The 18,720-nt window shown below is 36.7% G+C and overlaps 1 protein-coding gene across 1 annotated transcript; it reads left to right on the top strand.

Annotated features, from left to right (window-relative positions):
* Nucleotides 1-12,803: 12,803 nt before the first annotated feature.
* Smp_135920 (hypothetical protein) lies at nt 12,804-17,157 on the top strand (the record flags this gene model as incomplete). Its single annotated transcript, XM_018789527.1, has 2 exons — nt 12,804-12,893; nt 15,475-17,157. 2 exons carry the CDS (start codon nt 12,804-12,806, stop codon nt 17,155-17,157), a joined length of 1,773 nt encoding a protein of 590 aa, XP_018654962.1.
* Between the last annotated feature and the right edge of the window lie 1,563 nt (nt 17,158-18,720).

The following is an 18,720-nucleotide window of genomic DNA, read 5'->3' on the forward strand; positions in this document are numbered from 1 at the left end:
TATATGTATCAACGGATGACCCTTAAAATTGACTGTTTTTTGAGTTCCTTATTCACGATCTGTGATTTAGAACAAAATTATTGCGAAATTCAGAACATGAAAACTGTAACAGTTAAAATTGTTGTCCCAAATTCATTGGCAGTGTCTTTCATTGTAAGGCGTACTATAGAAGTACATCAACCACACACAGGTTCTCTACTCGAACGTCACAGGTCGAGTCACAGCATATGGTGAACTGTCATCATATTTGGCCACTTCAAGTGGTGTTCCTCAGGGTTGTCTGCTTTCTCAGTTTTAATTTAACCTTGTAATAGACATGCTCTTAGAGAAAACGCTATTATCGTCCGGCGTTTCAGGGATTGTTCTTCTACTAGAATATTCACTTATTGACTTAGATGATATGTTTTCTTTCGTGACGACGGTGACAAAATGCATAGTCTTCTGGCAACTTCAACTTGACAATCCAAGCGTGCTTGATACGTTGTTCTCTGTCTTTACCCGTAAAATGCTACTTTAGCATTGGCTTGCGTCATTTCTCGAGTTAATCATAGGGAGTAAAGTAGTTAAAAGCATTGACAAGTTAGCTTATCTCAAAAGTTACATCAGTCCTGATGGTCTGGTATCGAACTAAATCTCGGCATGTATTCGAAAGACTCGACCGGCCTTTTCCAACTTGCATCTCTTGTGATCTAGGCAAGATATCTATCTTCCAACCAAGGGGTGAGTTTACTGTACGGCAGTCCTACGTCATAGATGTGAAACATAGCCATTGAGAATATTCGTAGGTTACTTGTACTGGATCATAGTTGTCTAAGAAGCATTGCTCGTGTATTTTTGGACCACGGATTAAGCAATCCTCGAGTTGAAAATAAGGTACAAGGGTGGAAAATCTATTTATGAGATAATTTTTCTTCATCAATTGATGTGGTTAGGACATGTGTTATACATGTCGAACCACCGCCCACCTCGGCCGGAGTTGCTTTCTCGTGCGGAGGAAGGCTGAAATAAAGGTAGAGGAGGCCAAACCAAAAAGTGGTATCAATCCATGGAAGCACTGAAAACTGTATATAGCCATTCTCATAGGTATAGACTACCTGGTGAGAGTTTGCGTGATTATCGTAACCAGTGACTAGAGACTTTAAATGGTATGGTTCGAAATTTTTATGTAATGGCGCATTTGCATTTATTCTTTGTCTTCTCCGAAATTCTGAGGTTCTAAATTCCTGAAAACCTTTTTTGCTTGTACTGTTACTACCTCTACTATTCTAGAATTCGGCCTGGCAATTTTATCTCTCTATGTTAACGGATATGGTTAATTAAACTGGAGTACATACGTACCGGGTTCTACATTGTGATACTTCAGTGTTATTAAGGTGGATACATTTGTCGTAAAACATTTGGCTTTAAGAAAATACAAGCGAATGCTGTTAGACTATCCCCCAAAAAAGTATAGCTTTGTTACGTAAAGAACAAAATAAATGACGTTTTGACCCTGGATAGTTAACACATAATGAGATTTCGCCGTACGAAACTCTCAAAGTGTCGATCTTACATTAGAAATAAGTTCACAGAAACTAAACAATGCTTAAACAAATAGCTATTTTATTGTCCTTTTTTACATAGAAATATTTGCTGAATATTCAGATGTCTGTTTCATACCAGCTAGTATAAGGTTTGTTTTATGACATTTGGATGACAGCGCAATCTTTTCCTGTAGAATAAAGCAACCACCGTTCACATTCATCTTGTCTTATTAATCGTTAGCTTGCTGTGTACATCTACTAAATCACTCAAAATCCCAATCAAGATAATCGAACCAAGGTAGCTCCAGTCTCAGTGAGCACTGACGCTTGATCAACCTAACGAAAACGAATTGATTTCTAAGATAGACGCTACTGAATGAAATAAATATTTCATTACGTTAGAGTGAGTCGATGACGGACACAACTTGAAAAAATATCCGACAAAATTGGATAGATTCCCCGAAATTATGGCTTCATTTGTATATAGTACTAATAAAGACTGAATGACATTAGTGGAAACCATGAAAATTACTTCAGATTATATGACCTCCTAGTAAAACGTCAAATGGAAACGAGATCATAAATGCTATGGGAAACCATAATAACAACAAGTAGGCAATTACCTCATAAATATAGTAAAAAGATACATCAATCACAGATATACATATTTGTCATACGAAAACACACAGTAACTTCTCTTAAGGACAAAATGAAATTGAGACATTTGCTACTCTTTGAAATGTTAAGTTATTATTAGCTGAAGTCATTCCAATTATTCAGTGTATCACTTCACGGAGTGGAATACTATGGATCCAAAGATATGGCACGGGGAGTAAGAATGATAATTTGCTCTTACCTCCAACATGATTAAATATTTAATCACCCGAAGTTGTCATAACTACAGTGCAGCAAAACAAAATATTATTCATCTTTTAATATGGTCTCAAGAACTACACACTCTCATGCCACTACAATCTACTTTCAATATTTATCTGCCTTCCTATTCATTGTCACCTACTAATGCTTCAAAATACCGGAAACGGTTTTGAAGCGTCTGTAAATTTGTGAATCTTTTGAATCATGATGATAATTTCCAATTTTATCTTGTTTGCGTGAGACTGTATGCGTATTTCTATCTTATGTCGATGCATATATATATATATTTATATATGAACGAGAATGATTTTTCAATTGGCACAGTAATATCTTTGCTGCTTTTCAATGTCATAAACATAAACATTCAAAACATCGTCAGATTTATATTTTCTTTGATACTGTTGACGCAAAGGGTACAAAACAATGTCTACCTAGTGATCGGACGCTATTTTTGATTTTTACCTGAAATCGAGTTTTATGTTACATCCTGTATGTACTACTATTGTTTTCGTCATGGGTTATATATATATGTTTTCTGTGACTACATCCATTTTTTATTTGCATATAATTGATCACTTTTGTGTTTCATTGTACTTTAAATATGTCCCCAGTCTGGATTATCACAGTGAAGATACCACAGGTATTTTAGGTTGACAACACTTTACCACTAACACCTTCTATAATCGAATCGCACCAACCCAGTAAAATCAAAAGTCAGAAGAGAGGAGGTTGGAAGATATATTTGATGGGTTATCAATATATCGAGAAGTGACTGGTCCAATCTGGCTAATGATCGCAAGAGGTGTTGCGCACGCTGTTCCAAACCGTGATCTTGTACGGATGCATTACCGAGCGCCTTCGGCTAAGTGAGTCCACTAAAACTAATGTTTTCAGCATCCAATGTCGAACACCTACTAAGCTATTGATTTTGGGGATTTAGTTAGAGATACAAAAGGTTTCCATAACTTAACTTCACCTGCGGTGATATATAGATTCTTAAATTTAATCGAATATTGTTATTTTGTTGTGCATACAAACGATAAATGTGGTTTTAAAAAATCATTAAGCTAGGCCTGTATATTTACAATCTTGAAATTGTATATCAGTTAAGGTTTTTCGGTTCAAATAAAGGCATATCGTAGATCCAAATGGAAAATGATACTCAATCTACTTCAAGTGAATTTATGTTGTTACCATTTTACCATACTTCTTGAAGAATCATTCTTTTTGAAAAATATCACTCCTAGTAACTGCGTTACCTTCATAAATGTGCTATTTAAACTCTCAGTTATTTACACGTTATAGGCTGTAATTTCAGTGAAGACCTCCTTTTTGCAGGAAATGCCTACTAAAACACTTTAAATTTAGACGTTTAATGAGTTTCATAATAAAGATTTGCATTCGGTAGGTTGGGCTTGTATTTCAAACACTACCATTTAAAGTTTACATTCTTATTTAATGCATACATGCTTATGTAAACATATAATAATAATAATAATAATTTATTCTCAAATAACATTGTTACATGAGGCATGCCGGTTTACAGGCAAGATCAAATTGTTAAAGAAGTTACAATTTTCACTGTTGAAAATTACTCAGCTGGGTTGATATTTCATAAGATATGAATGTAAATGGATTTCATAAGGAACATGTCAATATCAATATCACACTTGGCGCGCTTTATGGAGGTAGCGTTGCAACATACAACTAATGGTCGAGAATAGATACATGCGAAGTTGGGGGCTTTTAGAAGTTTCGAACTTATATCCCTCCAGAATATCGGAAGCATTAATAACGGTGTAGGACGAAGTCACCCGTGCCATTTCTGTTTTCGGTGGAGTATCTGCAGGAGGCTGAAAAAGGTGTAAGAAAAAGGAAGGACGAAAAGCAGAGCACACAATATTCATGGAGGAATAGTTAAGGTATAACCATTTAGTCTATTTGTCTGTTACTGAGGTATTTATTAGGTAAGAACATACTAATGTGTTAAAGAAAAATAAGTGTGGGCAAGGTATGAGTGGATAAGGAACTGTATAAATGAAGGTAGTTCAGAAGGAAGTATGGAATTGTGTAATTATAAAATAAAGTGCTGAAAACAGTATTCCGATACAAATGGCTGTCTCCCTTTTTTTTCGAAGCTGTTTGAACTCTCTTTTTTTTTGTTTACAGATTTTATAGGGTATAGAGTGGGCTTCGCTTTTAGCCAATTGTCTAGTTTGCTTGTATTAGGATTACTTGGTAGGAAGTGGAACCAATTTAGCTTTTTTTTAACGTGATTCAAAGTGGTATTTTGCATGAATAATTTCGCATCAATGCCGTTGGTTCGTGACATCCCACTTGACATAAGGAGCCGTAATTTAATATGTTCTACCCCACAGACACGGGTGGATTGAAGTTATCTCCCCACCATCATGTTTGCTGATCAGTAACGCCACCCTCCCTCCTTTTATGATGTTAGGCTCTCTTACGTTTGTGGTCGGTATGAATATTGCTTTTATCAAGGACCATATTTGGAATACACTGTCTCTACAAGTTCCATGTTACAAGCAAATCAGATGGCAATAGCATTTGTATTATGGGTTAGATATCCATTTAATATATCGTACTACTATGAATATAACTAATGGTAAAGGTTAGAAGAGACAAGTCAGATTATATGTGGTTAAGAGATGGTAAGGGCTAATAGCAGACCAGAGGATATGATAGTAAATATTGTAAAATTTTCAGGGTAAGAAAAAAAATAAAACATTGAACATCTCACAAGAATTTAGGACGTATGAGCTTCTTTTGATCGGCCTTAGTTGGCCAACATCCATAAGATTAGTGAGTTATCTGTCTACTTGTAATAAGAAAAATAAAAAGACATGACACTTAGGAAGAATAATTTGGATTTATCCATTAGAGAGATTCGAAAACTGAAAATGAGGGTTAGGAGCGGAAGGCCATGGTTAAAAATCAATAAATAGTGGGGAAGGATAAAGCATGTTTTCTTTAGTTTGGCTATATTCATACTAACGACAATGGAGTTCGTTGTATATGTTAACATCCAGTATTATTTTCCTTGACGGGCTTCGACTCTTTTACTAATCTCATGCTTTCCAAATTACTTGTAGCGGTAAAAAAAATCCCTGAAACAAATAGTGCTGTACTTCCTCAACAGTTTATGCTGATCTCACTAGTTTTAATGAATACATCCAGCTGAAAGCACCAGGTCATGCATCTGAACCAGATGAATGGCATAACCCAGCCTTGTAGACTTGGTCATCTGTATAATTTGCCATATAAAATATAATCTATCTTGAGATTAAATGTGTTCTTTAGAAAATCCAAGCATTATATTGTTAATTGTTACATACGGTGAGTCAGTATAGACGTTGATGCGACTTCCACGTAAGATCATATGTATGAGGTAGTCACATCATGACATGTCAACAATTTTAGGATTAAGCCCTTCATTAGAGCGTACTAATAACGAAGTGGGCCATAATTCTACATATTGTTCTAATGATAGCCATTAGAAATTGCACAAAAAACTTTCAATTTTTAGTTTTTTCTAGAAATATCTAGATTTTAAATGGAAACAATGTAAAATATAACTTCACTATCCATGGAATTTTAAGATTTGAATAAATTACAGCAGTTCTTTCAACAAAAATATCTTGAAAAGTCCCTGGTATCTAAAAAGTAGGGCAATTGATCTTTCTGATACCCACAGACTATGATATGGGGCAAACCTCAATGCACTTGGGTCTGTAGGTCCGATCATTTCTATGGAAAAGAGTTATGCAGCTTACCGATTATCTAATTACCGCTCTCTAAAGATATTATTGGGTTTCGCTTTCTACCTAATGATCTTATCCCAAGTAGAGTTACAATTTTACTCCAAGACCCTCTGGTTTTTCTTACTTTGAGTGAAGCATCAAATGCGAAATTCTGCTGAAAAGTGAATGCGTACAAACATTATACCTTTTCGTCTCCATCTAGAAAGACATGGATCTAGTGTGCTTAAGTTTCTTAAGCTCCTGTTCGTTCAGTCCTACATCTACAATTCAATAAGCCTCTTACAACGTACACCTTGAAAACCTTGAATAGAGTACAATTTGACCCTTATTCACCTGAATTATCATACCTAAATTCCGCTGTCTTAAACGAATAGAGTTTGCCAGGTATTTGTATTTACTTATTAGTGATATATTCTTAAAAAAACAACACGTTACATGATGCATAACAGTTTACAGGCAAGACCAAATTGTGACAAATACTTTAGGGTGTACTGATGTTAAGTAATCTCAGTTGGAGTCATATGTTATAAGACACAAATATCATAAAAACGGGTGTATTGTTTTTCATACAATGAAATATCAAAGTTAGTCAGACTTGGATGAATAATATGTGAGCTGGTACGGTTTACGGAGGTTGCATCGTGTTGGTCATGAAGGGATGGAATTAAAGTCTATAGCTATCTATAATAAGACGTAATGTGGTAAATACATAAGCAGTCAGCGAAAGACGTCAACTTTGACGCTATATTTTGTACTTCTCGAATGTTCTCAAGTAAATTTTAGGGGTATCAATGAAAGCGTAGGACAAAGTCACACGTTCCATATTAATTTACGGTGTGATATCTGAAGAGCAAAGAAACAAAGAAGGAAAAATTGAAGGTTGAGGGATACTTTAGATAGTGTTCATGACTAGTGAAGTTTAAGCATTTGTGATGAAATAATCATGATAGGACTACTTAGACTTATTTTATTTTGCCCGGTCAATATTTTGAGCTAATGTTTTCCGTTAGGTTGAGGAAACCAAGCTAAAAGAATGGCGACGAATACACAAAGCACTGCATAAATGGAAGTGATTCCAAAAATCTGAAGGGTTGGGATCAATTATATTTCTAAAATTTAGCCAGGAAAACAGTTTCAATACCCAAGTGGCTTTTTTTTTTAAATTATTATAACCCTCCTTCATTAATATAAATTTTACAAAGTTTTGGTGTGGCCCAAGATCTAACTCCAGGTATATCGTGTGATTATCATTGCCGACTTACACATATCGTCAATCCTCACATATAATTATCAATTAACTCGCGTTAGTGAATGACGGAATGAAAATAAGTCAAATACGAGAATAATGTTCCTACGCGTATAAATCATGTAATCGTTAATCTGGACAGACAATCAGGGAGACGGGGTAAAGACGAGGGAGATAAGCCTAAGTAAAAGACGCGCAGTTGAGAAGCCGATTCAATCAAGCGTGAATCAATATTTATAGTCAGGCGAAAATAAGCTACAGGCATGAGACAAAACACACACTAACGTTCGCACAAAAACAGTCAAGGTTGATAAGCAAATAGTTAACAAGGTTAAATGTGACTGAAGAAGAATGAACTAATCGGTCTGTCCAGAAGCTAGAATAACCTATGTGAACTCAGCATAGTTATAGTCTTTACATAGTCATGAGTGGAATGTGGGCAAACGTTATTGTCCATTTTTGCTGGTGATAAGATTTCTCAGTAGGAAGTGCAACCAATCTAAGGTTACAAACATGAGCCAAAAAGATTTTTGGCATAGAAAGTCGGAATCTATTACGTTGGTCAGTTACATAATGGAAGACTTTAACTGGCCGTATATTACCGAAATGTTCTGCACTGCAGATATGGTCATCTCCTTAACTTCATGTTTGCTGATCAGTAAGTGGTTTTTTTTTCACTTCTCTTTCTTCAACATCACTATAATACAAAAAATTTATAGGGTTTGTGAGACATCTGACTTCATGTTGTACCATAAATCAGACGACAGCGTTCAACAGTATCACTCAAGCAACCCGAAACTATACTTCATATTGTTGACTGTTCCTCATATGAGATGTGTGTTGTTATTATTAATTTCTTTCAACCTGATTTTCCATTCCGATAACTGATGAAGGCCGCATATAAGAGCCTTATTAGCAATATAAATTTCAAGTGAAAGAAAAGTTTTACATGTGTATTTTATGGAACCACAAACTCTTTGAATTAAAACGATACTCAGGCATAAGAAATACTTACGAACACAGTAAAGACTAAAAAATCACGTAAACCTATCTAATCTCCAGTATTCATGACATACCAGTTATATAGACACCTTATATTAGAGCTTAAATGACCACATTTGACTGAAAATCTCACATTACTATAAATAAATCTTCATCTTACTTGCAATAAATATCAAACACCGGTATTCGTCGAAAAGTATTAATAAGGAAGAATTACAGTTTTTATAGCTTTCCGTAAGACAGTAGTGCTATCCGATACACGGAATCATAAACGCAGTCATCGCAATCAACAATAATATCAATTCGCATCAAAAATTCAGTACACAAAACAATCAAACGCTCGATTTGCTGTACACTTCAAACAATACAGAAAGTGAAAACCATAGGCACGAATGATACATTCAGTCATAAACTGACATAAATGACGACAACAAAGAGAATAAACAGATTAAAACTTTCCTCAGCGTTTGTCTCTGAGATCAGCTTTTATCTGAAAGCTGATAATATTTCTGAAACCTAGCATGAACGGCAGCGGCGTGCAGTGTGACGAGTGCAAAGGATGGTACCACGGAGTTTGCACAAATCTAACGCCTGCGACTTTTAAACGTTTCAGTAAGTATGGTTGCATATGGCTATGTCAACAGTGCTGTCTGGATGCAAATAGCCTGTTAACCGAGGCCATCTCAATGGTCAATGCCGCGAAAAAGTGTCTCGGCAAGCGCGGTCGGGACACGTTGGTCAGAACGCGATCTGTTGACACGCAGATTGATGTAGAGCAAGCACAAGTGAGTCCAAGAAATTCTGAGCCACATCGTCCAAAGGAGGAAGGACATCCTCCAAAGAGGTCTGTCCCAACCAGAAACTCGCGAAAAAATGTCTCTTCTGTCTCCCGTATCCAAAACGGCACCCAGAAGGGAACTTCCGGAAGTCGAAACCGCAGGGCTCGGTCAGTGTCCAGCGCGAAAGACGACCCGAACTCCCACGTGGTCCTCAACCCTCCGGAATCCCATAGTACGCCTGACGCGATTGTGGTTACTACTCCAAACAACGTCGACGATTAGGTACAGGTCGTAAGGGAAAAACGACAAAATGACGTGAAAGGGAATTCTACCTCCACCAAAGTGGTCGAAAAGCCGAAGTCTGATCACAGCGACAGATCAGTCATTTTCCATAGAATCAAAGACGGTGAGAGCTCAGAACCGAAAGCTCGTTTTCAGCATGACATTGTGTTGATAAAACGGCTACTCAACTAAGTTATGCCCTAAAACATCTCCGGAGTCACCTTGCTAAAGGTGTATAGACTAGGAAACCTAGCGCATCTGAAGCCAAATCAGTCTAGACTACTCAAAGTAGTTTTCAAATCCCCAAAAGAACGCGACATAATCTTACAAAATGAACACAAATTAAAGGGTTCAGGAGTTTTTCACAGTAAGGACTTACCGCTGGCGGACCGTATAAAAAGACGGGAAGCCGAAAAAGAACTACAGCTCAGATTAGACGCTGGCGAGGAAAATTTAGAAATTGTAAATTTTCGGGTTGTGAGGCTTCGACAGAGGATGATGCCGAAGCCACTCTGGGTGAAGCACGAGGCCACCTAAATAGGCTTCGGATCTGTTATACCAATGCCCGGGGCTTTCTCAACAAGCTATCGGAACTAGGTGTACAGATTGACTCAACTAAGCCAGACATAATCGCAGTCACAGAAACTTGGCTGACGCCGTCTATAGATAGTAGAGAACTTGATTTCGAGGGTTTTACATTAGTAAGGGCCGATAGAATACAAACGCGTAAAGGAGGGGGAGTAGCTCTATTCATTAGGAATGCTATTCCATTCACCATTATCGACAGTGTATCCCATGAGAGTGAGACGTATGAATTAGTTAGCTGCCGCCTGAAATGCAGGGGACAAGAGTTGCTGCTTAGTTTGATCTATCGCAGTCCAAGCTGTGAGGTAAACGAGGTCCTGCTAAGCAGTCTCAACACTTTATCACGAAGTGATCGATGTCTAATCCGAGGGGACGTTAATGCACCCATGGTGGACTGGGGAAATCTGCAGATCTTATATTGACTCATTATGAGGATGACGTTGCAAACCTGGATTACATGCCACCCCTGGGCAAAAGTGATCATGCAGTTTTAAGCTTTGACTTCCATATAACTGTCGATCACGAGCACGCCTCAGCTCAATCTAGACCTAACGGCTGGAAAGCACACGTAAAAGACGTCATGCACTCAGCATCATCATTAGATTGGACAATAGACCTAGAGTCATCAATCGAAACGGCTTGGGACGTATTTCGAAATTTATAATTAAAAGTTACCGACCCCACATCCCTTGGACTACACCTAGGGGGCCGAGAAACTCCCCACCATGGTTCAGTAAGGAGGTTCGCATGCTTCTCCGTAAAAGAAGGAAAGTGTAGGATAGATTTAGGTTACTGGGGACTGATGAGGCAAAGTCTCGGTATCAAAAAGCTCGGAATACCTGTGCCTCGACCCTCCGTAAGTCCAGAAAGCTGTACGAAGAGAAAATTACTAAGGAATCCATAGAATGCCCTAAACGCTTGTAATCCTGTATAAGCCAAACGACAGAAATAAGAAATGTTCCCTCGCTATGGAGGAACAGTAATACTTCATCATTAGGGGAGGATGACTTTGGTAAGGCTCAAGTTTTCTCAGTCTACTTCAGCAATGTATATACCATAGAAACACCCTTCCCACCAGTCCATGAAAATCCCCCCACACAAACACTGGACAGCGTGACCATTAAAGAACTCGATGTCTTTGGTCTGTTAATTAAGCTTGATATAGGTAAATCCACTGGACCCGATGAACTGCATCCTAGGTTACTAAAGGAATTAGCTAACTTTGTTGCGAACCCTTTAAGTATATGTTTTAATCTATCCGTAACCCAGGGTTTTCTATCAAAAGACTGTAAGGACACCATAGTAAGTCCTGTCTACAAAACAGGCACAAAACATAAGCCTGAGAATTACCGACCAATTAGCCTATCTAGTGTGGTTGTTGAAATCTTTGAAAAGATTATTCGGAAGGAGCTGTTAAAGTATCTCGATGAAAACCGGATCCTCTCCGAAAAGCAGCATGGTTTTAGAACAGGTTACTCTTGTCTCACTAACTTATTATTCGCTCGTGAAAGCTGGTGCGCTCTTAAGGACCAATAGTTACCTGTAGACGTAGCTTACGTCGACTTCAGCAAAGCTTTCGACAAAGTTCCACACAACCGGCTGTTATATAAGGTAAGGAATGTCGGGATTGAAGGCAATCTATTGATGTGGATAAAAGACTTCCTAGTTGGGCGTCAACAAAGAGCAAGGGTGAACTCCAAGTTGTCTAGCTGGGAAACTGTGATTAGTGGAGTCCCACAGGGTACAGTTTTGGGGCCAGTGTTATTCCTCCTGTAAGTAAATGACCTCCTTCGTCTGCTATCGTAATCGGTCTTGCTCTATGCTGACGATGTCAAGATATGGAGAGCGATACAAAGTAAGGGCGATAGCTTAGAACTCCAAAATGACCTGAAGAAATTATCTGAATGGTCCCAAACCTGGCAATTGCCGATAAATACTTCCAAGTGTATTGTGATGCATATTGGCCACCAGGGTACAGATACATATACGATAAATAACACTGAGCTACCTATTGTCCAGACACACAATGACTTATGAGTCATCGTTAGTCAAGACTTAAAAACTACTGCACACTGCCGTGCAATAGCCGCCAAATGTTTTGAAACTTTATGGTCCATACACAGGGCTTTTAATCATCTCGACGCTAAAACGTTTCTGACTTTGTATACAATGTTCGTGCGTCCTAAACTTGATTACTGCATACAGGCAGCTAGTCCCTGCCTAAAAAAGACAGTGAACTCTTGAAAAGGATTCAGAGAACAGCAACTAATCTGATTCCTGGAATAGCGAAGCTCCCGTATGGTACTAGACTGACCAAGCTAAACCTATTCCCACTGTCATATAGAAGAATCAGAGGCGACTTGATTACAGTTGTCAAATTGCTCAGTGATAAACTTTCACCTGATATGCCCTCATTTTTCTTGTCTCCCAAAACAGAAAATTTACGAGGACACTCCAAAATGTTCACAAGCCCAGAACGAATTACTTGTCAGCTGACTACCGACTTTCCCATCGAATCATCAACGAGTGGAACTCATTACCTTAGCACGTGGTTGAGGCTCCATCCTTCGACTCTTCCAAAAGAAAGCTGGATCAGCTGAGAGACCATCATTGCCAGGGCTAACACGGGTCACCAAGCCCGACACAAGCATAATTTTCAAAATCCGTAACATCAAATTAGTTAAGTGACTAGACAATTCAAATTAAATGTAATCAAACAAATAAAACTATGCATAAGTATGAAGACGCAGCAATTAATAAATCATTTACTTCAAAACAACTTGTCACAAAACTATTGAAAGCTGTACAAAATCCAATGGTGAGAAAACTCCGCAACATACAATTATATTATTTATAATACGATCGAAACCATACACGATTAAGTTGTTTCGATTATCAAATTGTCCTAATCTCTCCTGTTATTTCTGATTTTTGTCAGTTTCCTTTTTATCAGTTGTAAGTGTATTCTATGTACTTTCTTAATCGTTGGTTCATTTTTGCTTTTAAGCGAAAACGATATTTTCTGCCATCTTCTGAGAACATTATTTCAGGAAATGTAAATACTTGAGCATTTCTGTTTGAAATTTTGGTAGACATATTCCCTCATATTATGGTTTTTGTGAATTACGTATGGGTGTACAGCTATGCCAGGTTTCACAACGACTGCAGTCACTTATCTGGAAACTAAGTATCAGATTGCTGTTGCAGATGTTCTTAATTTAAGAGCATCTGCAAAGAAATGTCAGTTGCTTTGTTCATTTAATATATTGATGCAAATATGATTATGTTTGGTCATAGAATTCTTTGCACAGTAGGAGTCGTTATTATTGGTGAATAGAATTTAATTTTTAATATTAGTTTGCACAATTATTTGTGATTTAGCTTATACGATAGTAAATTCACAACTGATCGTTCTGAGAACATTAGTATAAAGCCATAAAAGGAATTTAGGATCTCAAACACAACCGCGTTTGAGCAATATATAAATAATGCTAAAGTCTTTATTGTAGTGCTTCCAATATAAATTGTTAGTAGGACTTAGCATCCTCAAGATATGTGGCTTTGAAAACTCAGAAGAAACATTATCAGCATAACATTTGGCACAAATACGTCCGTACCGGACCTGTCGTTCTAAATTTGCTCAACGAAATGAAACTATCAAATTGAATAGAAGAGACGAAATAGTATGGTAGCAATTATGATAAGGAAAACTAAGCATTAAGGATATGGTTCAAAGATAAAAAATGAGGTGTGGATACTGTAACTCAAAACCAACAGAAAAGTAAAAACACCTCTACTCGTTTTGTGACTTATTTTGTGCCCTATTACTCAGTGTCTTCAACCACTGATCGCGTTCGTCTGAATCTACCGGCATTGTTGGTGGTTGCACAGAGCGTCATCATTCGTTCGTCAAGAAGCTCACAGCTTTTTTGCAACGTGTTACTTCGGCCTACATTTAAATCAAGAGACGTGTCGGTTAAGCATGAATAAAGCACGTCCCAACCACCTTGATTACCAAATATTCAGTAACTTGCTATATTTATCTGGTGACCCATGACTAACCACAGCATTTTTCACTCAACTGTTGCACAAAACATGACCAAGGCCTCAAAGTTAGTAAAGCAAACTATACGCATTTTTCTCCTCTCAAAGATAATGTCACACTTCCATAGATGAATATGGAGTGAACTATTGTGGGATGTATAAGCTCATTCGTTGACCAATAACTACCTCGCCAACACCAAAAGTGGTGCGATCCGGTCTGCGCTAACTGACTCTTCTAAATCCGCGCATCTAAAATATGTCAAGTGGTCGAAGCAACCAACTGCTTCATCTCCTATGGTTAATGTGTGCAATAAAGATTAATTCATATTCCTACGACAATTTCTATTCACGTTCTAATTAGGTTTCTTTTCACTTATTAACAAATATTTAATAAAAGGTTGATAATTTTTATGTATATGCATTCTTTTGACTACTCACTTTACACAACTTTGTATCGTCAGTCGGTCACTCAGTGCCTAATTAAAAATAGGTAAAAGTAGTAATATTAGTTTTTCGTTATGTTTCCACAGACCCGTAAGTTCTTCGAATTTGGTTACGTTATAAATCCGCTAATAAGCCTGGTACCATTTAATAATTAGCTGATTCCACGTTGTACTTTTTTGGTACATCTATTGATGCCAAACACTGCCATGAACCATCGTTCTACAGGAAGCAAAAGTTCATATCAAGATGGTGAATACACCTACATTCCAGAATCTGGTAAGAGATAAGTGTGTCTAGTTTCAAAACTGAAACCAACTTTGTTTTTCTATAATCGACATCTACGACCCTTAACCAAACTGAGTTTAATATCTTAGACACTATTTTAGCCAAACCAACCCATCTGCGATTATCAAAAGAGGATATTAATCCTTTCTAATAAAATGTGCTAATTAGCAACCGAGACCAATTAGATTAGAGGATGGCCAGATCCCCAACTCTAGCCAGTGTTTGAGTCAATATAACTGCTAAAATTGAACCACTATCCCGTGTAAAGTTATTGTATCCTCTCCTGCTTCTCGACCCTAAGTTAAGTGCAGAGGAAGCTGTTTTACGTATCACTAAAGTAATATAACCTTAAGGTCAATTATGTCACTAATATATTTAGCTTGACACTAGTCGGAAACCAATTAGCTAACTCATATCAATACACTTAAGTATGCATATCCGAAAACTAAAATTACAAAACATGACGCACAGAAAGGTAATACTAAACAAATGAAATGTATCAGCACGATGATTTTATATTGCACTTATTTTCATATGTTTATTTAAAACCTACAAAATACATACCTCATTTTTGATAAATTTTCACATCTCCTTCTAGAAATTAAATTTAGTCACAAACAAACAAGAAATCCAATCTCATGACAGTTTGTACTAATGGACAAGTTATATTAGAAGAAAAATATGAACGCTGTAGATTCACTAAACCAGAAATCATAAGTTATGCTAGATGGTTGGGAATCAATCTGAAACGAGAACCAGAATTATATCCCTTAGTATATGAAGGGATCAAAGCTCCGCTTCCGGTTGGTTGGAAACCTTGTATGAATACCAATGGGGATATATACTATTTCAATTTTTTCACAGGTCAATCTACGTGGGACCATCCTTGTGATGTTTATTATAAGAATATGGTATTAGAGTATAGAAAAAATAAAAGCTGCACGAACGTCACTGATAGAAAGCAAAAGTACTTTAAAAGATCACTCCATAAAAAGTCCTTTGGTCCTTGTCATGGAATTAAGCTACTCCACATAGAAACATATAATAAGTCAACCAGCAACCAGACACAGAACAATGGTACTTCGAGGAGTAATATTAATCATATTCACAATTTAAAGCTTTCTAATGAACACCCAGTCTCCCAAAACTTAAGTGGCACAGAAAATGAGCCTTTAGTTAACAAACTTAAGCCTTCTGAAAATAGCGATGGTCAATTTAGGAAAAGCACAGGTGTCCAGTATGAATCACCACGTGAATTGCAAGCAATACCAAGCAGAGAGAAAACTGAAAACAGTAAAAATCAGACAGAATTGGCACTGGTTAGTCAAGTTGATGAAAACCTCCTGAATTTTTCATTGTTAAGTAATTCTGAAGACTTCACTAACAGTATAAGATTCAAAACACTAAATGTAGCTAAATCGTATGGATTTTCTGAAACAGTACAAGATGAAATGAACTCAATCAACTGCTATAAAACAAAAATCAATCAGAATATGTTAACAGGTTACTCGGTATACGAACGATCGGAAGAATCAATAAATAACGAAAATACCGACATCTGTAACAGCGACATTTCAGTCCATAACCATCTTCAAACCAAAACAGGATCAGACTGTATGACAAAATTACTAAAGAAAATGGAGCAAAATCATGAGGAAGTACTAGGAGCAAGTTACAAATTATGTTCAATGCAAAATGAACTAGTTAGCTGGTGTAATGAAATCGAAAAACGCCTATATGATATTGATAGCAGATATAAGATCACTTTTTGCAGGAATAGGGTGTTAAGGGGAGATAATGACCTGCGCATATTTTTAGAACCGCGTGAAGTTAATCAACAGGATTATGTGGATACTAGTCTATACAATAAAGCTACATGTAATGAATATCTTTCATACAATTCTAATTTGTCGAATAATACAAAAAACAAACGACCACATTCTAGCGATGATTATCTATTGAGGAGTGAAAAACACACTTGTACAGAGACAAAAATGAATGCCATAAGTACAAACTCTTTAGTATCTAAAACAAACCATAATGAAAACTTGGTTCCTATCAGTAGTTCTAGATCACAAAACCTAGTGAGACATTTATCAATAGTCGACATATCTAAACCACAATATACTGTCACTAATTGGAACAGGCTGTCTAGTGACTGGAATACAGTAAGAACAAAACTATACCATGGGAAGTTTCTTTATTCACCAAAAAACCTCCCGCAAAGCATGATAAATCAACAACTTGAAGATTACTCAAGATGGTTAGAACAAGCTGAAGCGTACATGAAAACTTTACAGTCCGTCTGAATATTATTCAAATCTCAGCGTAATTTCAGTTGGATTGTGTACAACGATGCTAACTTTGCCACACAATTTTAAAAAGGTATTACAGTTAATAAGATCGACATTTTGAATATTAAGTGCTTCGAGAAAATTACAGTTTCATTGAGATATTTGGCTAATGTTCAATAAACTCATTGTAAAATATCTAGTTTGTTTTTAAAAATTCCCCCTGAATTTCTTTGACATGTTATTGCACAAATCTATCTCTGTGCAGCCACTGGTCTGTAGTAATGACCAGATATTTAGTTTATACCCAATAAGTGACTAGACTGAGATATTGTAAAACAGTCAATATAACACAATCTGCTGAAATGGAAATAAGGATGCGATGTTAATCCTTATGCGTGTCGACATTTACTAACATGGCATATATGCAATCCCAACTGTATTCTCTGTTTCGTTGGAGACTCAAATTAAAATAGCACAAAACATTACGGTCTAAGGTTACCTTCTTTAAAGGCGATACTTCAATTTTACGCTAGTGCAATCTAAAAATAATTAAAAACCATTCTTGACATTAGACGACCATTACAAAGTTCCATGTGGTTTAGTAAACAGTCACATTTTTTATTTTGGAGGTAGCTTAGAAGCAACTACTTACATTCACAATATCTAGGTTCTTGTTCGAATAACAGGCACAACCAAAACTCATCTACTCTATCCATAAAACGCCAAGCCTTATATGGTAATTAGAAGTATTTGAATTATTATACAAAATAGGAATCCCAGAAATAACGCAATTTAGACCAAGAAGAACTAGGTGAGCACAAACGAACGTATTGTATTTGCGATTCGAAATTAGACACTTATCAAGTACAAAGGAATCATTAGTTCATACAAGCACCATACCTTAGCTTTGAGAGAGAAGTCCAGAATGATTAAACCTGAAACATACTGTATTTATGATAAATTTAAAATATAACCTCTGGATGGTTATAAAAGTGAAAACATTGAGATCAAGGTATTTATTTTAATTTTTAACTTACAGAATGCAAACCTAAAATCCGTACATATCAAGAAGCGACTAAGATCACATTAAAATAGCAAATTTTCTATACGAATTCATTGGAAGCAATTAAACCCCAGCATTCGTGATTCAACAGTCAATGAGCTCAATGAACAACTACAGATACTCATTCAAACACTCTCCTTCTAATTCTATCTCGAAATGCAGGTACCAAACCCGATCTCTGAAACAATCAAATCCTAGTACGAGAACTTGAAGTCAGTCATTTATTGATACACAACGTAGAACCTGGTATATATTAGAGATCGAAGATACGATTTTAGAATATACATACTTATGAAACAAAAAAGAACTACCAGAAATTTAGGAACTTACAATGTAAGAGAAGACAAAGAGTGAATGCATATGCGCTATTACGAACAATTCTGAGCCATGTCACTCAAAGACTTTAACAAGTGGTTACGACAAATACACAGACCCCAACCAGATAGTTTGCACCTACCTACATGTCTCAGTCCAACAATCAGTGACTTCATGAACTAATGTCATATATTTGTTTG

The sequence above is a fragment of the Schistosoma mansoni genome, chromosome W, assembly GCF_000237925.1.
Source record: "Schistosoma mansoni strain Puerto Rico chromosome W, complete genome".
Lineage (NCBI taxonomy): Eukaryota > Metazoa > Platyhelminthes > Trematoda > Strigeidida > Schistosomatidae > Schistosoma > Schistosoma mansoni.